Source organism: Carassius auratus, chromosome 5 (genome assembly GCF_003368295.1).
Source record: "Carassius auratus strain Wakin chromosome 5, ASM336829v1, whole genome shotgun sequence".
NCBI classification, from domain to species: Eukaryota; Metazoa; Chordata; class Actinopteri; order Cypriniformes; family Cyprinidae; genus Carassius; species Carassius auratus.
Genome location: NC_039247.1, coordinates 5,063,665 through 5,090,350, shown reverse-complemented (window position 1 = coordinate 5,090,350; position 26,686 = coordinate 5,063,665). Strand labels below are relative to the sequence as shown.

The following is a 26,686-nucleotide window of genomic DNA, read 5'->3' as shown; positions in this document are numbered from 1 at the left end:
AATACAATTTTGGAATGATGAAAGTAAATGTTAAAAGTAAAAATAATATTTTTGGTGAACTATACATTTCATAGAAGACTTAAAAGATGAACAGTCTGCAAATTCTATCAAAAGAGCACACAGAATAATTGAACTCAGCTGAACAATAATACCACTATTTTCTCCAGTAAACCTGCTTTATAGTTGAAACTGAAGGTGCAATTATAACCAAAGGTATTGTTTCCTAATTAGAGAATATTATAAGATGAACACTGTTTTTTTTTTCCATTTTTTTTTTTCTTGAATCAGTCTGTATTGCAGAAAGTGCTATTTAAATGTGATAATTGCATACAACCCCCACACCTTTTAACTATTGTATAGCAAGGCAGTCAGATCAAATTTACAGTTCGGATGATCGGCTCATAAAAAGTTCACAGAAAAGTGCCCATTAAACAAAAAAGATGGCAGGATCCATGTCACGTACTTCTGGATCTGCATGCGTCAACACATTGACGGAGATACATTTTTGCCACTGAATCAAACAAAACCCCAAAAAATATATCTATCTAAATATATATCTTCTTTTTTTGAACAGAAACAAACACACTGTTGACATTTTCAGTTTTTTATTTTAAGTTCATTCCTTTTAACCACATATTTAGCAGTCAACATCAAAGTAGCCCAATTCTTAAAAAGTAACAGCATAGAAATGTCCATTTCTGATTGGATGTAAAACAGACAAAAACCTCTTTCGTTTAGCTTACAAGAGGCAGTACATCTTCAAGGACGAGTGTGTGTGTACGTGTGTGTGTTTATGTATATTTGGAAAGGTGTGAAACACCTGAGACGCAGTCACGATCAGTGGGAATGACTGGCGATGGGTTCATTTCTGCAGACCACATTTGCAGTCAGTTTCTGATTAAACATCTATTGTTTCCATACATTTGTGTGTCTTAAGGCTTTAGCCGTTTCGTACTCTACGTACAGTACATAACCCATATATACAAATCAAAAGTAGTACATCTACCCCCCCGCGGTGACATCATTAACTGTGACAAGCGCAGCGCCGGGACAAAAAGGGTTCGTGTTATAGCGGGAATTCACATCTGTGTGAGTGACAGCACCGTAGAGTCTTTCACGTAGCATTCGTAAGTGCAACACGTTAGCTATGTCCCGCCACTGGTGTTCACAGAAGACGGCGTATGAGAGGAGTAAAGCAGACTCGGAGAGTCGAGGGGAAAAAAGGTCAAACTGCACAGAAAGTCGAGCTTACATCGGTGAGAGCGGGTCGTGAGAAGCTTCAAGACACCAACTGTTAACAAGACACAATCTTGAGAAGGAAGTTCACTTTTTGTTTGCACTTTTTTTAAACACTTGTAATGAAGATAAACAAGACAAAAAAAGCATATCAATACAAAAGGCATATAGCCCTAAACCCCCTGCCCTCCCCCTCCAAAGAGGAAGAAAAAAAGAAAAAAAGAAAAATCAAACCCTTTCTCTCTGTCTGTGGACAGTGACGTCACAAACAAGCAAACATGAATATATTTATATATATAGTACAAACCACCCCCTCCCTTTTCCAAAATACACCGTGCTCTAATGCTCTCATGGCTACAACTCACACAAAAATTATACTTATTTTTTATTAATAAATTTTTTGGGGTCTTTTATTTGAAAATTCAAAACTACCAGCATTCTAGCAGCATTCCATGTGTTACGAATGAACAATTCAGTTTGTTTTTGGTGCATCTAAAAAGTTCTAAAAAATTTAAAATTCTACATTTTAAGATTTTAGTTCGTGATGCAACAGTAGATTTCAGTACATTCAAACATACAGATCCTTCACTAGGTTCTAGAAAGAACCCCCTTTCCTCACTAGTGTTCTAGAAAAACGCTTCTCCCTAGTCTGATCAGGCACAACAATAACAGGCTACTCTCATTACCCACTTTACACAATCGCAGTGCCACCAACACACCAACAAATACGTCCCAATCATATTTTTTTTTTTATAATTTATCATACATTTTATGCTTTTTTTTTAGTCAACACGTTTTCATTTTTGTGCAGGAAAAAATATAGAATGAACGTTTTTGAGTCCGATTTTAAGATGTGTAAAATAAGATATATATTTATACGTATGTTTATATAGTGCAAATCAACTACACACTGAAACTAACGAGGAGGAGAACCAAAGCAACCACTACTTAAATATATTCTCATATATATTTGTATAGTCTGTTTTAACATATAATGTGATCAAATATAAATACTTTATTCATATACGTACATATAGGGTAGATATCTCTCTTTTTCTGTCAACTATATACATATGACTACATTTAGCTGAAATGGTGAACAGCTGGGCAGCAGGAGTGAAACTGCAATGCAGTGCTGCAGCCACCAACGAACACACACACACACACACACACACACACACTCTCTTACAATGAGCCTGATGGCGCAGGAGCAGAGGTCTGTCGCTCATACAATAGGTAATCTGAAGCCTCAGACCTTCGTGTCAGCGTCTGCAGTCCATGCAGTGACACAAACCTCTGCTCTACCATGGAATGTGCTTCTAGAATCGCCCTTGGGGCTGAACAGTCGAGAGAAAGGAAAACAGACAAACATGGAGAAAATGCATCGCACACACACCAAATACGCCACTGTCCTTAGAGAGAGAGGAAGAGATACCTGAGATCCAGAAGTCACAATCCTTCCCACCCTGTTTCATAAACCCAACCCACAAAACCCCTTGAAGAATCTCATGCTGCAAACGCTTCAGTCGTTTCGCCCCACGGATGTAGTATTAGTAAAATTCAAAGCGGCAGAAAAGAAAAAAACAGGGCAACGAATAGAGATGTTCTCTTGCTTGGGATGTCAGGAATCCACCTGTGTGTCCAGTTGAGGGGTGTATTGCTACCGCACTGATGATTTCGCACAGCATGAGTATTATGAGTGCTTGCTGGGTAAAAAAAAAAAAGGAAACAACAACACGTCAGTAATCTCTGCCCACGCGGGAGTGTCGGGCGTGCGGGTATTAGACAGTGCAGGTACATATTTTTTAAGACTAGCTAACACACTATGCCTGATACATCACTAAAGTAGCTGCAGTCCCTTCGGAGAGACGTTATAGAAAACGAAACAACATGACAGCACATCTTTTGACACAAAGTGATCTTTGCCCATATGGTAGAAGTAGCCCTTTTTGCTCTGTTCTAGCTTCCCAAATCCGTCCTCGGTTATTACGCAGGAAGAGGCAAAACTGGCTTGGGACGAGTGTAAAAAGGCCACTCCTACGGACGTCGTCATCTAAGTGCAAAACACCATGCTCTGGTAAGGTTAGCTAACTGGTCAGGTGACCCAGCCCTGTGTCTGGACGGTACAGTTTTGATTGAAGGAACATAAAGGGCTGCGTAAGACAGCCTGGGTGCGATTGTCCCAGAGTGCGAGAGTGACTAGGCAGTGGGTGTGGTATGGTACACATTCTTCATCTGGCTGTGAGGTCTTTAAGGTTCTTATGAGGGTCTTTCGGGAATAGGAATGTCCCAAATGGAGTGCCTCTCTCCAGGATGGTGGGATGGGAGTGAAGGCAAATGGGAATGGGAAGATCTGAGGGGATTGGTGAAGAAGGTCAGCCTTGAGAGGGCGGAGCCTTGGTTGGCCTTTTCTCCAAGTTAGTGCTGCATATATGAGGTCTGGTTGGTGGACGGCACATCCAAAGTCCAATACTTTCTTCGTGCTTCCTCCTCTTGACTGGATTTGTCAGAGCAAGAGAAAGACCGAATCGGTCACAAAGGAGACAACACCATTGAAGTATTAGAGGAGGACCTTGCTGAAGGTGATTGGAGGTACAGGTTGAAGTGGTGGGAGATGAGTGGCTGAGGAACCCGGGGTGATCTGTGCTCTTATAGACTGCAGCCCAGCGCTGGGCTCTTCTCCTGAGGGTTGGCGAGGCGACGGAGACTGGCACTGGAATAGCCTTCATCGCTGCAGCTACTGCGCAAGCTTCCCTGCTCATCCGAGTCACTTACGCTGCTGGTGCTCCATTCCAGATCTCCCAACAGATAGTCTGTTCCTTCCACATCGACATCCACCTCTTCTGTAAAGCAAACACAAGGAAAACAATGTTAGGGTTATTTGGTGGATATTTCCTCTTTATCATTCCGATGTCTGTAGAGCATCAAAGTGAAAACTAAAAACTATGATTAATTGTGATTAGATATTTTATTTAACAGCCCTAATATGATGGTATATTGTGAATGCAAAGTAAATCACATTGGGGGAAAAAGTATCTGCCAAACAGCTAAAGTAGGTCAGCAACAACACAGACGGCATGGATAATCATTGATAATGAAAGTTATTTACAGATTTCATTATCAATTGTAGTCATGTCATTATATAATAATGGAAAAATACCATTTACAAACATTTTTATTTTAACATTTCATATAATTTTATTGTTTTATAAAAGTGTGTATATTATGTTCATAGGAATGTTTGGCAGATATTCCCTCTTTATCCTTCCTTTGTCTGCAATGTATCTGCAAACTGAAAAATTATGAAAAACGATAAAAAATTATTAATTAGATTAATCAACAGATTTAATTATCAGTAAGTAAGAGTCTATGCACCGTGCACAGGAAAGTGCTATCAGTGACATCACCATACTACAGTGGAAAAAATACATTTATGTGGAAAACAAAAGGTGTTGAAATCCTAGTAGAGGATCATTTTATATTAACGGTTTCTAATATAATATAGTTATATTATATTATTCCTACTTTAATATCAAACAATAATAAACTTATATATTATTAACACTTGAATAATAGACAACCATTTAAAAAAAAATAATAATTTAGTGATTAGATGATTCTTTTTTTATAAAATACAGAAAATGTAATTTTTTGAGTTAATCAAGAAATGATCAATTATCACAATAATTGTTATGTAGCTCTAGACTAGATGTAAAGGTAAACCACGGAAACTACAAAGGTTTGACGGATGATGTTAACACAGATGTCTGACAGTGTGTATACACTGCAAGCAAGTGGTGCGACATGACAAACAAGACTGATCACGTTCGAATCAATAAAGCCATCAACAGTCAGCTTTCTTGATTATAAAGAGAGAAAGCTACTTTTGTTCTGATGTGTCATTCCGCTTGCCTATATTAAACATCATCCGTCAAACTGTCCTGGATGATCCTTGTCTTTTGTTACACACGCAGAGTACAGTCACCCAGCTTTTTTTTTTTAATAATCTATTCACATGCACATAATTTATAATTGTGTGGAAACAGCATGGTGCGAGCTGTAATTTCATTTAAAAACTTATTTTCAGTCGATTTTTATTAAGGTTACACCATTTTCATGTGCATTTTGAAGAGTGCTACGTTTAGTCAATCTGGCCCATTATCTCCATGGCAACATTCCAATTTAGGTGTTAGCATTCCTCATGGTGCTGCATGCTACAGTCTGTCTACGTGCCATCTGTTTGCAGGACAGGCCACAGCATATACAAAATAAACTCCTCAAGACAATTATTTGTCTCAGTTCTGGGAAAAAGCATGCAGACTTCCTGTATGATCATCAAACCTCCACTGTGTGTGTACAAGTGAACCTGAATCATGGCAGTGTACAGTTCTGTAAATGACAATCGGTTCTTGGTAGAAGCATTTACTTAAAAAAAAAAAAAAAAAAAAAACATTAGAAGCAAGGGCTTCTTGGTATTTTAAAGGAGTTCTAAGAAGCCTCACAAATGGATCTTACATATTTGACCTTGTTGTGTTCAAGTTTAAAAATGCATGTATCCCAATGTGATATAAATGCATAAAAACAAGTCCAGAGAAGAGTTTTGTGTCATTTTAAGTTACAGTTACATTTAGTCATTTATCCAAAGCGACTTACAAATGAGGACAATGGAAACGATCAAATTCAACAAGAGAGCATTAATATGCAAGTTAGCTTAAAGCAGAACAAGTTAGTTGGTTAACTATTTAAATGATTAAAATAAAGGACTATCACGTTTCTGTTTAATGTGTTTATTAAATGAGCAGTACAGGTTTCGACATGTTGCAAAAGCAAACAGTTTAGTTCCCCTGTTTGTTCTCTTGCTTTAAGTTCACATCCATCCACATTTGTTTAACTTCCTGTCTAGTGATCTGTCGCAAATATTCCCATCAGCATTTGTGTTTGCTTTGTTATCTAAACTAATATTTTACATTTAACTTGTACTTACTTTCATTTACATTGTTTAGCAGTGCATTTCCTGAATAAGCACTGGGCTGCTTCTTACGAACTGCACTCTACTCTTATTTGATGAATTCTTCTCATTTATTTTCAGAACATTTTCAATATTTTTAATTTGTACTTTTTATTGTTACATTTATTAGTTTAGGTTTGGTTCTTTTTTATTTCTTATGCATGCTGTGATGATTATTTATTTTTGAATTACCATTGCGTATGAAACTCGCCTTGCATAATATTTCTGATTATGGCAAGTTATGATTTGCAATTGTTACTTTTTTAATCAAGTTCAGGTAATCCCCATCTTCTAGATAGAATATGGTAGTGTTATCTACATCTAGAAGTATTTTAAAGGCTGTTTTCACACTTGAATTTAATCTATAGTCCAAACTAGAAATTCACAAATCAAATTAACATGCTAATCTGGGATTAAAATGTTTACCAGCCCAAATTGCTAACCATTAGGCTACTAAAACCCATTAATTAATGTATGTATCTGGCTCCATGACAAATATGTTTTTGTCAGGAGAGAAATGTGGGAACTGTCTTCAGTCTGAAACACACATTACCTGTTTTACTTCCATGGAGCACACATGCTAAACCGTGTGTTATCTGTTACTTTAAGATGTTTCTAAGACTTTTATATAACACTTATATACCTTGGTCGGAGTCCGATTTGTCTGAAGAGACGGTGGAGCCCATGCTGTCCATGCGTGTGCGCTCCACACCCAGCTGCTCCAGGCGTCTGCGCAGGTGCCTTTGCTCTCTTTGCAGCTGGTCTATAGTGTGCTGGGCCTTTCTCTCGCTATCCTCCAACCTCTGCAAAGACACAGGCATGTCCAAAGTCTTATTAGAAAATGCATAAGTGCTTCTTCTACAATCTGAACCAATCTACAATCTTTTTGATCAGAAGGGGCAAACACATTTATAATGCTACAATACATTTCAAAATTATGTTGTTTATTTAAACTCTGTTTAAAAATCTTGAAAAAAAATCATGGTTTTCATAAAACATTAAGCAACACAAGAAGATTACATTTTAAAATATATTGCAACAAAAGTTATTTTACTTTTAAATAATATTTCACAATACTACTGTTGTGAAATATTTTTTTTTTAAATATTCTTTTATTAAATAAATCCAGTCTTGGTGAGGATAAGAAATTTCATTTAAAAAAACAAAAAGATTTAACCCAAAACTTTTGAGCAGTACTGTATGCATCCAGTTCCTAAAAAAATTCTTTATGAACAATAAAAATTGTTTATTGTGATTATTATTATTTATTTTTTATTTAAGCACTGGGGGTTTAGGCTGACAGGAGTTTTTAAGCACTTCTGTGTCGTGCCTAACACAACACAACTTAACTGTGGTAAAATCACAGAAACTGCCTCGTGTGACTTACTGCTTTAATATCAGATCACAGCATTTTGGTCTTCTGAGAATCCTCTAATGTTTTCATGCCACCAAACAATATTACCCTCCAATGGGCTGTTGGCACATACCTTGATGTGTTCCTTAGCCCTCATAAGTAGGCTGAGGGTTGTGTGCCTGTTTGAGTCTGGTCCTAAGGGCACGAGGGATTTCAAGCGTTCCAAACACAGTCGTAAATGTGCCCTCCTGAGTTGGTGACATGAGGAAAAGAAAGCCAGAGTGTGAGTCATAAAACAATTCACCTTCAACACCACTTTCAATAAGCAGTAGAAACAACATGAATCATAAAAACAAGGAGAATTCCTACGATCTGCAAAATTAAAGGGGTCATATGATGCGATTTCTAGTTTTCCTTTCTCTTTGGAGTGTTACAAGCTCTTCATGAATAGATACGATCCCTAAAGTTGTAAAGTCTAAAGGCTCAAACTCTAATAGATATTCTATTTAAAAGTTAACACTCGTCCGCGTCCTCCTAAAACGCCTTGATTAAACACACCCCCACGTCTACGTCACTGTGTGGGAAGATTTGCATAACACCGCTTAAATGTTCACACAAAGAAGGCCTGACTTTGATTCTTGCTGCCGCCAGGTTGTAGAGATGCTGTGTGTTGCATTGTAAAAGCGAAGCTTGGTTTGGTCTTCCAAAAGAGGACACAACTAGAAATCAGTGGTTAAGTTGTATTAACAACACTGTTCTAGAACAGTCCAACCCAAATATTCAGATGTGTGCAACGCATTTTACGGAGGACTGTCTCCTGAACCTGGGAGAGTTGCCTTCCGTTCTGACTCACAGCCTGTATGTATGTTTTCATATTTAAAAAATTTGCCACTGATGATTCAAAAGTGAGTATTTCGCACTGTAGGGTAGCGCTTGTTGTTTGTCATTTCCCCAGTCACAAATGCAGACATGGTATTATGTTTATGCAGCATGATGCAACGCAACATGTAAAAAGACAGTATTAAGTCATTATAATCAGTAATTATGTCCCCACTGGATGCAACAAATGCCTCGTTGATAATGTTTTGAATGTTTTTGTCTCGTCGCTCCGGGAAACATCATCACAGTAAGGTAACGGGCGCAACAATTCCGTCACATGATTAAGGTATTCATCCAATCACAACGCACAGGTTAGCTGGCCAATCAGAGCAGACCTCGCTTTTCAGAAAGAAGATTTTTGGTAACTTTTTTAGCAACGTCATATGACCCCTTTAACAGTTTCAGTTTGTTCCTCACATAAAGGTGTACTAAGAATCCAAAAGACTTATAGTACATGAGTCATATCCAGTAGTTTATCATACTTTCAATGTGCTCGTGTGACATTTTTGAAGCTTTAAAGCTCTTTATAATTGCATTGTGGAAAACAAGCTAATTCTTCAAATATGATACTTTTCTATTACACAGAAGAAAAACTCATGAGATTTGGACCTAAAATGATTTTTGGATAAACAATTTTTTAATAATATGAAATGCGAAGCATGCCAATTAAAACAAAGCCCATGACTGTAGTAAAAAAAACTGTAAAATACATCAAGACATTATCATTCTGACATTAACATCTAATGGTATGAATCGAACAAATAAACTTTATTCAAATAAGGATCATTAAGTTGATCCTCCAAACGCTACTCTAGCTTCCTCTGCTTCTTGTGCGTGCCAGCGGGATTCACAGCTGCTGGGGTGTGGTGATGATAGGTGCCAGCAGCCACATGACCTGTTACGCAACCTGACAGAAACTGCAGACTGCTTTGCTTTGCTGCTGTATTTGTACGGAGGCGTGGGTCACAACCCAACTATTTTACTGCTGCTTCTCAGCGGCTGCGTATGAACGTCTGTGTGTTAGCAATGCGTGTTCTGCCAACAGATAAGTGTGTACGTGTTGGCTGTGGGCAGCTCTTTGTAAGCCACTATAGTTTAAGCATTTATTAATTTATATATAAAGAATATAACAAGAGGATGTTAAATGAAAGGAGTCATTTTGCTACATGCAAATGTTGGGCAGATCATGCAAACTGGGAGATCGTAAACACAGAACTGCTGTGAAGACTAAACTAAAATACTATTCCAACCTTATAGAAAGAAGATTCATAACTTACAAATAACAATAACTCCAGATGTATTAGAATACACACTAAAACAGCTAGAATGAACAAAAATAATGTTTTTGATAATAATATAATGGTAATGTAATAAAAAATTATGATTTTAATAATATTTCAAATAATGTACTAACCATATATTTTAATTTACTAGAAATTATTATTATCTTAAAAAGAAACAATTTGAAAAATTAATGTTAAAAACAGATTTATACTTCTTGGGTTTTATATACACAGGTATTATACAGACACTCTAGGAAATAAAGAAATGCACAATTGCATTAAAATAACATTGAGGCCAATTGTGTTTTTTTCATGTGAATGTTGCTCCTGCAGTTCAAGGCTAGTTTAGAGCAAATCATTAAAGTGAATGAGCAAACACAGGGTAATAGAGAGCAATACCTCACTGCTAAAGAACAGGTTTTGTGTACATCTGCATCTCCAGTGAGACACGTACACACAAACATTCACTGCAGAACACACCCAGACAAAGGGTAATGTTTGCACCGCTGCTCGTCGCTTTCATATAGAGTCCGAAGGTCAGGAATACTATTACATAACTTCAGAATCCGCCACCAAAGTGGTGACATAACCTAAGTGGCCTTGTGTTTGTTAAGCAAATACAGACTGCGTGTGTTGTCCAACATTTCCACAAAATGAGTGCTGCTGTCACAGGGTCACAGTGTGCTCAGATTTGTTTCACTTTCTCATCCGCTTTCTCTCCTCATGCACTTTTGTTCAAAAGTTTAGAGTCGGTAAGATTTCTTTCATTAAGCAAGGATGCATTAAATTGATTAAAAGGGAATATTTAAAATGTTAAAGATTTCTATTACAAATAAATACGGTTCTTTTGAACTTTCTATTCATTAATGGAATAGTTTACCCAAATAAAAAAAATTTGCTTAAGATTTACTCATCTTCAAGCCATCCAAAATGAAGATGTCATTAAATTCAGCATTACTGTATATCATTAGCTCACCAATGGATGCTTTGCAGTGAATGGGTGCCGTCAGAATGAGAGTCCAATCAGCCGATAAAAACATCATAATAATCCACAAGTGACTCACATGATTCCAGTTGATCATGTGTAGCGAAAAGCATTATTAACTAGTGTTTTAACTTTAAACCATTACTTTGGGTCAAAATACCAGTTCTTAATCAATAATTACGGTTCCCCCAGTGAAAAAGTTAATCCCCTGTCATCCTCACACATCAAAATCCAGCAACATATTTGTTTAGAACTGTTTTGGCTTATGAAATGTTCTTGGTCTATGTATATTTCATTCTCCTCATTCCAACAGGATACATTTTCACTGGAGAAAGCTAAATTATGAATAGAAGATGCATATTTTAGCTGGAAGCACTGGTTTAAAGTTAAAATGTCTTGATGGATTTGTTTCTTACAAACACAGAGCTTTTTGCTTCACAAGATGTTAACTGATGGACTGGAGTGGTGTGGATTGCTTTTTTGCTTGACTAGATTATTGTGATTTTTTTTTTACTAGCTGTTTGGAGTCTCATTCTGGTTAATCAAATAAATCCAACCTTGGTGAGCAAAGAGACGACTTTTCAAAACATTACAAAAAAATGATACTGACCCCAAACTTTAGAATGGTATTGTATATGGAAAAGCTTATTCCCAGTCAGGAGTAACAACATGCCATGTCTCTCTACAAAAAAGACCACCCCGGTTCTGTAGGACACTGTTGATCCATGATCCTTTAAACAGGTTACCCTTCTCTTTATTTGAGCCATATGACTATTAGCATAAATCACCATCCTTTGACATCTGACCTCTAAGTAATTGTCTTAACCCCACTGGAGAACTGTACACGCCATGTGTGTGTGTGTGTGTGTGTGTGGTGACCTGGAGCTCAGGTTACACATCTTAAACCTCTCTCAAGACAAACAGGCCAAGGGTATGAAAAAAAAAGTCCAACTTGAGAACAAACATCGCCTTGCAGGCACACCTAACCTGTAGTTCTGATTGAGATGGTGTGTGTCTGCTATTGACAGAACGATGGTTGGCAACTATATAAAAAAACAGCCTTTCGCTGGGTGAGTGTGTATGACATGTAGCCCATAACTAGTGCAGGGTGAAAATGCATGGCATGTGAGACATTGAGGTCACTGGGACAGTTTCAACTGATACAGGTGTGTCACCGTTTACATGACACTGATTCACCCCAAAAGATGGATTTCTGAGGGGAATTTCAGGTGAGATTTTAACTTCCACAACAGCTGTTTTACTTAAATGTCACAGCGCTAAACTCTGAACCAGGTGCAAACAAAACTGCCCTACTTTTTTGTAGAAAAAAACAAATAAAAAACTCCAATCATACAATAACATTTTGGTCATATGTCCCACAACGCATGCTCTCTTATCATTTTAGCTTATTCGGTTACTTTTCCTGTTGTTTTATGTTTTTGTCGTGGTATTGATTCAGTAGTAGTAGTATTGAGATATTTTAGTCAGGTATCATATCAAATCAAAATTTTGGCATTGAAACAACATCATCCCTAAACAAACAGCTCCTCTAACAAATAGATTTACAGAAAAGAAGGAATCAAAGTAATATTTAGGGAAATTATATATCATACTATTTAATTAAAATTATTCTGTCAAACGTCTGGGGTTGTTTACATTTTATGGAAGTGTTTTTTTATTATTATTTTTTAAGTCACTTATCAAGAATGCATTATTTGCCCAAAAATATAGTAAAAACTGTAATATTGTTAAATATTACTACAATATCCTTTCTAAATTAAAGAATGTAATTATTTTAAAAATAAAGATATGATCCCAAACTTTTTTGGTGGTGTAGATCTGCTAACCAATCATTCAGCTTGAAAGTTGACCAATGATGTAACTGATTGTTAAAACATAACCAGTCCACAAATATTCATAGCTAGTTACTCCTTGCTTGTAGAGACCATATTTCAACAAAACATACAGTTCAGTTTATTTACAACATCATAAACTGTCTTTGATGCAATGAGTAATGACAAGTGGCAACTAAATTCATACCTAAATTATATAAATATAAAATGTACAAAAAAAAAGATCTACCAGGTAAAGGAGAAAGACTAGTAATGGGATCAAGAATGAGTCAGGTTCATACTCGCATTGTCCACACAAGCACTACCTTCTAGGCCATAGTACTACACTTGTTATATTTTTTTGATCCAAAGAGGTTCACGACCACATGAATCATTACTACACAGCTGTTCTGGTCTCACATCAGACACGTTGCCCGTTTATTCAAATCTGCATCACAAATGCACTCCCACTCAAGTAGCTTTATGAATATCAGCCCTGAACTCCATTTTGAAACAAAAGCAGAGACACGGGGAGTCTCGCTTTCCTTCTATGGCTGGATTTTTTCGAAAACAGTAGATGAAAGCCACTCTTTAGAAATGAACAGCGGATCAGTTGTCCGGAGCACTGTGACCTCAGAGCTTTGCACATGTTTGGTCTGATGTATACAGAATGAGACACACTTTGCCAAGCACGAATGGGAGTGGAGCGCGACTTAAGCTGAGTGCATTGTTAGGAGTTTAAAAGTCGAAGTCCAGACACCCTGGTTTTGCTCAGTGCTAAGCCTGACAGCATGTATTATTCAGCGCCTTCGGCAAGCTGAGCTCAGTGTGCGTGTTACCCAAACCATTGAGCGCTGATGACAGAGACATTAAGCCTGGTTCATTAGCGAGATCTTTCCCGTTCGAAATTTCAGGTCACCCATTTATTGAAGGTTTACCTCTAGGTCAAAGCTGAATGGATACATCATCCGACGGACTGAGCTTAATACTCATCTCTAAGCATTATCTGGGGGCTAGTGGACACACATGAAAAGAAAAGGCTCCAAAAAGACTCAAACTAACCATTTGGTCACATTCCCTGGTTGTTTAGCTTTCAATTACAGAAGTTTAATCTTAATCTAATCAGTAAGGTTGTAATGAGGTATAATCCTGCAAGCTTACAGATAAGAACTAATGACTGTGACGATGCCATGAAGGTTATATGGACATACCTGTTCTTCTCCATCTCGTTGTGTGTAGACCTGCAGAGACAGAAAGGCAGAGATGTTAGGAATCATTGTGCTGCTGCTTTTTTTTTATCTACACTAACATTTATGCATTTGGCAGATGCTTTTATCCAAAGCAATATGTATTAGATTGGGAATTCCTTGGGAATCAAATCCATGGTCTCCGATTTACTGTTTAAGTTAGAGGAATGCACACTGAAGGTGAAGTCATTAATGACATTATTTATTTACCCTCATGCCACTCCCAACATGTATGCATTTCTTTCTTCTACTGCACACAGAAGACAGATATTCTGAGAAATGCTGACTTTCGGATCCCATTGACTTCCATAGTATTTTTGTATATACTATAGAAAGCAGTAGGTCCTGAACGCTACAGAATTTTCATCTTTGGGTGGACTGCACCTTTAATGATGTTGCATCAGTATTATCCTAACTCTATTGCTTTAATTTAAGTTTAAATATTAAACTTCAGCGAGTTGACTCATGCTACAGACATGAATGATTCCTCAAATCATGCAGTTTATTAAGGAGAGGTGTTTTTAATTATTTTCTAAGTGATCAGGCTTGTGATTTTTACTTGGTGGATGATAAAACAGATGCGAGAGGATCTTTTGATGTGGACCATGCTGAAATACCCTGGCAGACACCCACAGCTAGGACTGTCCAATTAATCGAAAAAACGATTCGATTTCGATTATGAAAATACAATAATCAAGATAAAACTATTATTGCGCCCCATTCCGCCCCATTTTGCAGTGCTGCGATTTCGTTCATGGATAAAAGCCCAATTTCCCATGCAAATCAGTAAAATCATGTAATGTGACATTTGCAAAATGGGACGTGCTTGATTTATTGAAGTATATTTATTTATGTTTTTAAAAGCGTGAAAGAGAACTCAATGTGCTCCTCAGGAGGAGATATAGCCTAAAACTGAAATGAGACATTAAATAGTGAATAAATGAAATAATCATACTTCTTGAAACTTGCATAAAAAAAATATTTGTATATTTTTATTCTGTTGTATTTGTCTTTGTTTTTATTACTGACAGTTTAATTATTTTCAATAATTTTGAAGAATTTTTTTTTGTTTGTTTGAAATTCCGCTGGCCTCTGCAATGAAGATGTCATAGTACCCTTATTTACAGGAAACAGATATCTTATATTTATCACTATATTTTAAATAAATCACTCGTATAAAGTTTTGGTCATATGGCTCCATCATATTAGTGTTAAATAATTGTGATTACAATATTGACCAAAATAATCGTGATTATGATTTTTGCCATATTTGAGCAGCCATACCCACAACACCCTAGCATCATAGTTTACATTTACTATGAAAAATGTTTAAAATCTAGTCTTTACATTCAGTCTTTATTTTAACAAGGAAGTGAGAGTGGAAATGAAAATAGCCCAGGAACCACATTAGCAACATGCTAAGAATGCACTCAGAACACCTTAGCAACCAAATACCAATACATTTCATATTTATCTTGTTTCATTTGGTTGTCTAAAAACTAGTCAGAAATCAATAGATTAATTGCAACCATTTAATTCTACTGACAGCACTAGTTTTAAACCAACAAACTAAAAAAAACCTTTTTCAATTAGTTTAAAAATATGAAAACAATTTTAAAGTAATAATTTAATATTAAAAATACAATATTTAAGTATATAGCTATATAATCAAAACACATATTTAAGTGTCAAAAACCAAAAAGCTAATATTTTACAATTTACAATTTCTTAACATTATTTAAATAAATGACCATTCAGAAGCCAATTTCTAAATTTTGGAGAAAAATTCATACCATACTTAATATTTTATACACACACACACACACACACACACACACTTTTAAAGTTTTTAAACACAAGAAATAACTCCTCTTGCAAGGGGATCATTATTTCTGGACACTCTTGGCATCTAAACATTTCAAACCCCCTGAACTAATCAACCGGCTACAGCTCCAACATGACCTCCTTGTTCTGGATTGAAAGGCACACAGAGACTGTCCTGTGCTCACTGCTGATTTGAATGTTCAATACAAAGGTGAACTGGTGTCCCTGTGTGTGTGTGTGTGTGTGTGTGGTGAAAAGGATGTACAAGAACAAACTCCAAAATGGCAGAGGGATTTTAAGTGCCCATGGGCTTGTTTAGTGGATGCAGGAGTTTCCAAAATGCTAATTGCTGATTGCAAATGTACCCTGTCTTCTCTGTGTGTCTCTCTCTCGCTACGTTCACAAAATATATAGAGGCCCTTGGCCCTGCTTAGCAACAGTAACTAGAAACACAAGCCTGAGACACAAGACGGCAGTGGGGGGTTGAATCCTCACACACCATGTGAATGAAGGCTCACTTCAGAGAGGCCATTTCAAGATCAACAGAGGAGTGAAAGAAAAAGCAGAGGAGGGCAAGAGAAAAGCTGAGGGAAAACAAGACCTCAGAAGAAAGAGTCCAATGTCTTGCTTTTACTGCCTTCAAGTCATGACACAATTATCATATTCAGCACACAAGAACACCATTAATAACCAACGGGAGGATGTTTTCTGTTGAAAATGTGAATACTGACTGGAGAATTTTGATTGCTAACCATTTATTAGTCGTAGCCTAATGGTTCGAGGCTCATACCATGAATTTGAGCAATACACCGAACCCCCACTGCTCTAGGTGTGTGCGCACTTTGGATGGGATAAATGCAGAGCACTAACTCCGAGTATGGGTCACCATACTTAGCTACGGGTCACCATACTTGACCACGTCACATCAAACTAGCCCGAAAATATAAGGTGGCAATATTCTGACTACAATAGTGAAAAGTAAAATCCAAGAAACGTGAAGACAGTATATAAGGTGGATTTGCACAAGTCTACACATACACACCCACCCACTCCCCCCCAAAAAAAGAGATTAGATGATGATCACTAGAGCATGGGTCAGAATGAAGAACAGAGCAAATGGAAGACACTGTAAAGAGTACTGGGACTTGAAAGGGAAGCTTGGAAGCATCGTGTCATCTTCCTCACATTCATCCATCCTTCAAACTGACCTCATGACCCCTTCTGCAGTAACCCTCACTCTAAAAATACCCCTCTTCTCAAGTCAGCATCTCAAAATCCCCATACCCCTTTAAAGGAGTAGTTCACTTACAGAGTAAAGTAAAAAAAATCCTGATTATTTACTCACCCCTATGTAACCGAAGATGTTTATGTCTTTCTATCTTCAGTCGCAAAGAAATTAAGGTTTTTGAGGAAAACATTCCAGGATTTTTCACAATAATGGACTTCAATTCTGGCCAATTGGAATGAAGGTCAAATTACAGTTTCAATGCATCTTTAAAGGGATCTACACAATCCCACATCTATATACTTAACATCTATATACTTTTTAACCACATATGTACATCTTGCAGTAGCTCCAACATGCAGGTCTGCAAAATTACACATTACTTAATTACTCTGGAAAGGTCACTCGTGGTTAGCTCTTTGTTTGTGTACTCCTGTGTATGACATGGGAGGAGTAAATTATCAGTACATTTTTTTCTGGAAGTGAACTAATCCTTTAAACTTGCCTTTTACACAAGAAAACTTCACAACACCTCATTAAAGCTATCGTTTATGACCTTTAGTTTCATTTGACAGAGCTGTGAAGGATAGACATACAGTCCATACAAGAGGTTGTACTTTCATTATATCACATTTTCATATCTAAGGATAAAAATGTTCTTTGGAAAGACATATTTTAATATTTTATCAGCTGAACATTTGAAACAATGGTACAATACAACATAGGGATGTTCATGTTAACCAGTTAACCGTTAACTGACCGTTAAGACTGTTTAATACAATGTTAAACAGTTTAAAAAGTCATTATTTATTTTCAGTAATTTATCAAAATATTTTAAACGTTTTGCTGCATTGTTAAAATAGGCTACACTACGTGTATAAATGAATTGTGCTTTTTAGAGAGAGAGAGAGAAAAAAAACATAAGTCGTGTAGCCTATTAAGTCGCATTTAATTATTTCACTCAGAAACAGGCTTAATGCCATCGTGAAATGTTTACAATATTATAATAAACACTTTAAAAATAGCTATGCTGTTTAGCTCTATGCTCTTTATTTAATAACAAATCCTTTCAATTAACCGTAGCCTATTTTTAAAGAACAATAATAAAAACAGCCTATAAGAAGTTATAGCAACATAAACGACAAGCCAAAACAAATTAATTTAGGTTAAAACAAACTGAAACCAACACTGGGTCTCTCATTCTACACAAAATCAAACGTTTTGCAATGTATTTGAATGTCAAATTATTATTTATAATAGACTACTTCACTTGCATTCCAAAATCCAAGTAAAACAAAATGTAAACATGCATTAAACTGCATGCAAATAAAATTTAAATGAACAGCATTAAAGGGAAAATATAGGATTAAAAGCCAATTCTAAACATTAATAAAGAAAATACAATGGTATATACATAATACTGAAATAATACTGCATTTATCCTGACTACGGCCCATTATTGCTATAAATATATTTTGAGACTAGTTGTTGAACTTATAAACAAGCTTTCTAACATTAGCATGCCATGCAAAGAGATCAGCTGATCTGCTTGGCTGACATGGCGCTCAGGAGGTGGATTTTGGGGGTCGGCGCGGGGGATCGACGGATACCAGTGACATAACAGCTCGTATCACTGTGTAACTCAAAGTCGACTCCTCTCGTTGCTACTGCACTTGCCAGACCACCTGTTCCAACACATAAAAGGGCAAAGCAGTTTCCTACAAAACATATCTGGTCTGATTGGCTGCATATATATCCAGTCCACCCTGTGATGTCTCAAAGGCGTAACATGTTTCCCACACCATTAGAACTGCAAAGTGAATACAGAACGGGCTTAAAAGATGGCCCCAGTGCAAACATTCATACAGGAACAAGCGGACAACCCACGGCTGCTGCTATGTGCATTAGCCCACATACGGTCTGAATATAAGCGAGAGGTAGGAGGAGCTGTCATATATGTAATGGGGTGTTGGAGCTGCGCTGGTAGCCTGGATGGAAAAGAGAAGAGGGGGAGGGGGAGAGGAAGGCACCAGCCCACCGCTCTCACACGTACACAAATCAGGGACACACTGCCACCCTTCCCCCATGATCCATCAGGAAACGCAACCACGGAAAGCTGGAGGGAAAGGCAGGTTTACGAGGGAGATCTACTAGATAGGAGATCCACCTGACCTACATATAATAACGGGTCTTAGAGAACACACATTTGAACATGTACATAAATGGCATTCCTTAGATGCTTTTTAGAAGCTCAAATGGACTGAAAGCCCAAGCAACTGAATCACTTTCCTTTCTCCAAGCAGTTTGAATAAACGGGAAAGCCATCTAATGAGTCATTTGGAGAGATGTGAGGAGCTTATTCAGTGTAGAAATGCCGATTGCATTCTAGAGCAAAAAGGTTTCATGCATGATGCATTAACACCAGTGCTGGTGTAGTGAATGTAGGTTACTGGAATATCCTGAGGCTGTGCGGATGCTTTCTGATGTGCGATTCTTCATGTATTTGGTGCACCAAAACTTCTTGCAGGACTGGTTTGATCTTTTTTAGGTATGCTCATGATTATGATCAAGATAGCAAGATTTGTTTAATACCAGGCCATTTTGCACCCACTTACTTTCCACCACCTGCTCTTTTTTAAAATAAGTGTTCGACCCTGCATTGCATATGCAAACAAAATACTGCAACATTTACAGGAAATAAGGCATCCTGCCCTATCTATAGTAGCTGCTGATTAATGCAAACTAAACACAATGAGTTAATGGAGGGGAAACACATCATGGTACCATATTTTGTTTAAACTCCTTTGCCAAAGATATGAAAGTGGAACATGATAATAGCTTGGATACTAATAATTTCAGAAAACTACAACTGGTGAATATGCAATAGTCCCTTCAGCGAACACCGTCAATGATAAGTATACTGATGGAAAAAAAACAGGCGACAGATATTTCTAACTGGTCGTAAGATTTTATTTTATTTGGTGAATAATTTCATTGTGGAAGGATGCATTCAAATGATTAAAAGTAGCAGTAAAGGCATTTATGTTTTCGATTTCTAATAAATGCTGTTCTTTTCAACTTTCTATTCATCAATGAAAAAAATATCATGGTTTCCATAAAAATATTAAGCAGCATGACAATGTTTTCAACATTTAAAATAATAAGAAATGTTTCTTAAGCAGTACATTAGAATATCAGAATAATTTCTAAAGGATCGTGTGACACTGAAGACTGAAGTAATGATGTTAAAAAAATGTCTTTACAGGAATAAATTTTAAAAGAAAATTAAACATTTAGTAAATTTCAGATCATTTTACAGATTTTGAGTAACGTATGGGATAATTTTTTCGGATCAGCAAAAAAAAAAAAAAAAAAAATTGAATGCTTACTCCTAGTACTTCTATACAACAGAAAAAACTACCCACTTAACTAATAAAGTCAGTAATAAAACCAGAACAATTACACAAATTATAAACATAGATGAATACAACTTCACACGTATGGATCATCTACAGCCTTCTACACACTGAACGATTTTAGCAATCCTATAAGATCGCTGCAAATCACACTGTGCGCCATGGATCTGATAAACTTGGGTACGTCATGTATGCAGACTGTATGCAGACAACACCTATTGACTTGTAGGCTACAATGCGCGTAACTATAGAAGAATAAAACCCCTCAGCATGCAATAGTGGTAAACAAAAAGAGCATGATGAATCACACTTGGGCAGTTGTAATTTGTATGCGTGCTGAAAAAAGCGCAAGTGGTGAAAGAGGAAGTGATAAGAGCTTGAGCTATGCAGTTTTATGTTTTGTGTGTCGCGTTGATTTCATGTCGCATTTTTATTGGCTGGTCAGTAAACATGGGTTATAGCAGCCAACGCACTTTGCAATGATCATGCTGAATTTCTTTCACTGTCAGAAAATTATTGTATGCTATCTTTGGTCGCAAGACCGTGACAGCGGCGTTCTTTGAATCTCTCTCACTGTACGACATAAGACCACCAATTAGGAACCACGATCACAGAAACCCCCACGACTATTTCATGATGCCAATCTTTACTTCTGAAACAGAAGAAAATCGTGCAGTGTTTCTCAGACTTCAGATTCGTTGCATCCCTAGTTATTTTGAATCGCAATACTATTTCACCATATTACAGTTTTTACTATATTTTCACTGGGAAAGTTCTTTACTGTATCGTTTTACTGAAAAACTATTTAACTAGCATTCGACGTCTGGGTAGAGTTCATTTTGGAACATGTTATTAACCCTACGGTCTTTGTCTAAGCATTATTCTATGACCTTGTATAATAAACAAAGATTCTGCTAGTAGAGTTGATGGCAACACATGTTGGACGATCACTCTGTAATTTCATGTCTAGAGACCTGTTACATTAAAAAGACAGCTCCCACAACTTCTTTATCAACTAAACCAACATTTAAACAACAACTTCCACTGAACACACCATAAGGCTGTATATAAATAGCTACAAACCCAGTGCAACCCTTGTTAGGCCTTAATATCCAGTTACAAGCTACACAAACATCCAGACACAGATTAGCGTTGGGGACTTTTTCAGCACGCTGGGTCACACAATAACTAGATTTTTATCCAAGTTCATACTCCCAAAATGGTTCCTCTCCATGATTCAGAAGCAGCAGCTTTTATGACCCTATGCCGACCTGTTTAAGAGGGGCCAAATGGCTGTGAATCAGTATCATATGCAGAGTATGACAGCAATGTCAGCTACAGCTAAAATATCTCCCCTTAGTGCAAGAATAAACTATCTGTCTAAAAATTCCTCCTTACCTTTATCAGACCAGTCAGATTTAGAGTAACACCATATTCTGAACAGGCACCTCAATGGCCAATTAGATCATATTTGATGTTTAATATTCACTTATATGCAACATTATTATGGATCAAAGATATTTTACTGTGGACGGGACTAATGAAAGCAACACCACAGAAATAGAGTCTGGTTCCAGCAGTTTAAAAAAATCCAATTCATTGTACAGGGGAATTGATTTTGAACAATAATTTTGTGAAACGTGCATGGATGAGGTGTTCAAAATAATATCTATAGTATGCATTTAGAAAAAAAGACTTCAAAATATTAATTGGGACCATGTCTGTTGGTCTGTCTTTTGATGACTCCTCCATAATAATGTGATAAACTAACAATCATTTGAATGGTTTCACTTCTAATAAGAACATAAAAATAGACAAATTAACAATCAGCTCTACTTTAAAAAATAATTTAAGGCAAACGATTTAACCCACTGACAGTTCCAGGCGTACTAATCGGATGATGCGTATGAAAGCTGAGGTGTTGAGTAGTGAGTGAGTAAATTGTGAGTGTGGAACGTGGGTGGTGAGAGTCACAGGGAAAGAAGCGATCAGCGTGTGAGTGTACGTCTCTCTCTCCATGTTGAATGTGGGATGGCGTGTCCACTCCTGACTGCTTCTGCATGGGGATGAATCAGTGGGTGTGTTTGTGTCACGCACACACATGGTGCAGATATGCGCAGGTCTGCTAATTCAGAAATCACTCACGGGACACATGGTCCCTTTGAAGTGATGTGTGAATCACGGATGATGTTCCTGGTTAGAGGGCATATTGGGATTCGGAGGGTAGAAAAACACATGGACCATTCACACCGTACACAGAGTGCACACTAATAGACCTGCTATGATGCTACTGCAGTCACTAATCTGCTATTGTATATTGGTTGGTTTTTCATGGCAAGTAACAAGATCCTATAAAAAAAAAAGTCTGTAAAAGAGCAATTTCTTCTTGAAAAAAAAAAAAATATATATATTAGGGATGCACCGAATGTTTGGCAATCGAAATTATTATTATTATTATAAGCCAAGAATTGCAACAATAGTTCTTTAGTGTTGGGCCGAATATGCAAAAAGACAGAATAAATTGTACCAAACAATGGCGTGATGTGATCAAATAGAGGCACCCACTAATGCAACAAACATTCCGGCCGTGTGGAATCATTTAAAACTGTCAGAGAAAGATGCAAAAATCATTTAAAGTACCGACACAGAGAGACTGTTTAGCACTGCATCGCATGTCTTCAATGAAAAGTGGATGGGGTGGTTGTTGCTGGTTAGTGTATGATGACTGAAATCGCAAAATCCCCTTAAACGGTTAAATAAACTGCAGAATGTTGTATTTTCTAATGCACAAAGGAATTGCGTGTATTCAAACAGTGCTGCATGACCTCACAGTGCCAGGGTTCAAAGTCCAAAGAGCAAGGAAAATCTGCACTGAAATTGTGTTATTCATCAATTGCTTAGTAGCATTTTTATGAATTTTTACAAGGTATGTGACAATGCAACACGTGCAAGAAACGTCTTCCCAAAAGACAAAAAGACTGCAAAAATGCTACAGTAAAAAAACAGTTAACCGGTTAACAGTAAGTTACAAGCTACACAAACATCAGTGAATAACTATAGTCACATGTAATTTTACAGTAATATACTGTTAAAATAAAAATTTTGAAGTGAAAAAGAAAGTGTCACTGTATAATTTACAGGGAAAACTGAATTCCCTACATGACACTTCACATTTTATGTTTTTTTTTCACTTAAATAATGGTTTCTTCTTGGGTTTTCTTCTTCTCGGTTGTGTGCATTAGAGTTTTATTTGACATGTTATTAAATTCATGTTAAATGCATTATTTCAGTATTGTGGGGTATCCTTTGCTTTTGTGAATGACACTGTGTGCACCTTTATATATTAGTATAGCCCTCTCCAGCATGTGGTAAAGCTGTTTGTGATGAGCTTTGAATAATTTTGTGACTTTGTCATCACCACCTGTTAATGCTGGTTATCAGTGTATTACAATGGTTTAAACCAGATATTAGTAATTCACTAGTTTGGTATATTAACATTACATCAGTTAATGAAATACGCCTTTTTTTAAATTGTGAATTTAAGTCTGTAAAACCTAAAAGGTTGCTACCCTATTTTTTATGGTGAAGTACTGGCAACCACAGCTGCTGATATTTTACCGTATATGTCAACGTTTTTTTATTTTCTTTTTACAGTGTAGGTGGAAGTACCTATTGCTCAAATTTTTCTTGCTCATTATTTTTTTTGTTTCAAGACATTGTAGATTTGTTAGTTGGTTGGTGTTTTCATGACAAGTAACAAGTTAAAATACTATAAAAGAGCAATTTCTTCAAAAATATCTTTGAACAAGTTTCTATACAACTCAGTGTTAGTACCTGCTACTGAAATTTTTCTTGGTTTTGGATTTTCATTTCAAGCCATCATAGATTGTTTGGCATTTTTGTGGCAAGGAACAAGTTAAAATGCTATAAAATATTTTTTACATTTGCTTTGGATAAAAACATTAAAATTGATTCAGGATTGACCAGGCAAAACATTTCTGAGTCTGAGTTATCGTAGAAACCTGGTGAAAGTACCTGCTGCTGCAATTTTTCTTGTTTTTGATTTTTCTTTTCAAGCCATCCCTCTCTTTGTTGCTGGTGAAGGGTAACATGGAGGCATAGCCGTGCTCCGCTTCTGCAAATTAAAACAGAGACATTTAGAAGCTCATTAGACCACAAGCACATTGGCTACCTAAAAAAAAAAAAAAAAAAAAAAAATCAAAGCCATTGATTACAAATATTGACCTTTTTTTTAACCTGGGAGAAAAGCGGTTAAAATTACGTTAAAATTAACCAATTTCTTGCCAGATGTCTTGCTTTTGGGTCAATGATGTCATCTGAACTAGAGTAAACCCAATAGCCAGCCGAACCACAACAGATAGATGGGAGGGGGGATGCACCAGGAAACCCTCCACTTTATACCAACGGCAGTACTTGATAAATGCACTTCAGTTCCACATTTGCACACAGACATGTCATCAAGAATCATTAAAACAATTTATATGCTATATAAGCTTGGGTTTTTATCCCTAGAGAGCGTTAACAACACATTAGTGTCCCCTGTAAAAGACAAGTGTATGGTGACTGGCCAGCACACAGTCTCAGACATCTGAAGTGGCCACTTCTCCATGTCTTGATCTTCCCCAAATGTCATAACAACGGGGGAAAACAAAACAAAAAACAAAAAAACGTCTGCATATCATGCATTCACCTCTAATAAATAGGTCGAAGCCCCTATTCTTTACTTTACAGCAGACAAGCACCCTAGCAACAGTGTCAGGATTAATTTGCATGCCAGAATACAATTTTATATTGACTACAAATGTAAATATCGTAAACCGACACTTTACCTCTTTCTCTTCGATCAAGATATTCAGCTGCTTCGATCAACATCTGCAGTTTCTCAATGGCCGTCATTTTAGGCAATAAACACCGATAAAAAAAACGACAATCCGGGTCAGAAATAAACGAGGAAAAAAAACTAGCAGCCTTTCGTTCAATCACGCTTCTTCCTCTTCCAGCGTTTCGACTAAGAAAAATCCAGTCAGGCGAATTTACAATATATATTTATATATGTATATATATATTTGGATAAGACAGCGAAGGAAATGTTTAGATATGGGGTTTGTTGATATTTCAGAAAATCAGAAACGTGTAAAAAAATGGTAGTGAGGGCTCTCAAAAATATGGAGTAAAAAAATCTAACAAATAAACACGCTGGTTTCCAAATATCTGGATGATTAAAAACCGAATAAAAATGTCCCTCAGCTGCCAAAAAAACAAAAACAACTAAATTAACAAGTCCTGTTCATTTTAGAGATATTGGAGATCAAATGTTAAAACTGGGAGGACAACACGACACGAACCAACGAAAACCTTCCAGGTTTGCAAAATCTGGCAACTCTTCCTGAAAGCATGTAAGTGGTGACACTCAGGAAGGTCTAAAGACTTTTATAGATGAGCTGTCAAACAGATAAGAGCTTTAGTTCTGCACTTGGTCAATTTTAGGCTCTGATACTGACAGCAAACGCTGTTAACTAGAGACCACCGTTGAGTCTTAAAAAAAAAAGAGGAAAAATACTGGATTGACAGCTCAGTCAGATCGATCTGATGACGGTACAGCTCACCAAATTGTAAAAAAGGTATATTTAAGCAGCTGGTGATATATTTTTTGCTAATAATTTTGAGCTTTGGTGCTGCTGTGCTGGTTAAAACAAAACAAAACAGCATTCAATCCCAATTCCTTCTTGTTTAATAAAAAAGCGTCAATTTTGATATGCCTGTCCAGCGAGGTTCTAGGCAATATTGTGATGTGTAATAAAAAAGGGAAAAATCTTGACTGGTCGTTGAAAAAAATGCGTTGAAAATAGAATACACGGCCTCCCAAAGTCCAAACAATCGCTGGTTTCGATATTTTAAGCGTGTCAAACGATCTGGCTACTTATTAAACAGCTCTATCTGCACATGCTAAGCTGTGGTTGTGTGCAACTAAGGAAAATTAATCAAAAATAGGAGAAAAACACGCAGCTAGCGAAACCATAACGTCGTTGAGCCAGGCAGATGAAATGTTTGCTAGCTGCTGTCATGTTACTGTACGCCTCTCAGATGGCTCAGGAGACCCTGCTATTCTATTGGACAAGACGATACAGGAAGCGGGATTCTCATTGGATGGGTTAACTGTCAATCTAACAGACAGCATCTAGAACGCACCAATGGCTGATCTGCATTCTAAAGCGAGAATCGTAGGGCTACTGTAATGCGATTCCGCAAGATAATGGTGCAACTAAGCAGCACTGTAGCGCCATTTTGGAGCGAGGGTAGAACCTGCGCCGTTGTATTTTGGCATTTGCTCCTGAGCCAAAATGGATCATTATGCAAATCATGTGTTGTTGTTATG

The 26,686-nt window shown here is 36.9% G+C and overlaps 1 protein-coding gene across 1 annotated transcript; it reads right to left on the bottom strand.

The window, feature by feature from the left end:
• Positions 1-588: 588 nt before the first annotated feature.
• On the bottom strand, positions 589-26,391 carry mxd1 (MAX dimerization protein 1). The gene is made up of 6 exons (XM_026245109.1): positions 25,140-26,391; positions 24,325-24,424; positions 13,789-13,818; positions 7,732-7,846; positions 6,888-7,047; positions 589-4,079 (listed from the first exon to the last, which is right to left on the bottom strand). The coding sequence occupies exons 1-6, from the start codon at positions 25,204-25,206 to the stop codon at positions 3,886-3,888; spliced, it is 666 nt and encodes a 221-aa protein (XP_026100894.1). The 5' UTR covers positions 25,207-26,391; the 3' UTR covers positions 589-3,885.
• Positions 26,392-26,686: the final 295 nt, after the last annotated feature.

Bases quoted from the DNA above. Each gene is read 5' to 3' on its own strand.
- mxd1 (XM_026245109.1), bottom strand. From the start codon at position 25,206: ATGACGGCCATTGAGAAACTGCAGATGTTGATCGAAGCAGCTGAATAT. The intron at 13,819-24,324 runs GTACTTTCACCA...CTGTCTCTGCAG, and splicing joins AAGAAAAATTGCAGCAGCAG to GTCTACACACAACGAGATGG. The intron at 7,048-7,731 runs GTATGTGCCAAC...GTGTCTTTGCAG, and splicing joins GGGCTAAGGAACACATCAAG to AGGTTGGAGGATAGCGAGAG.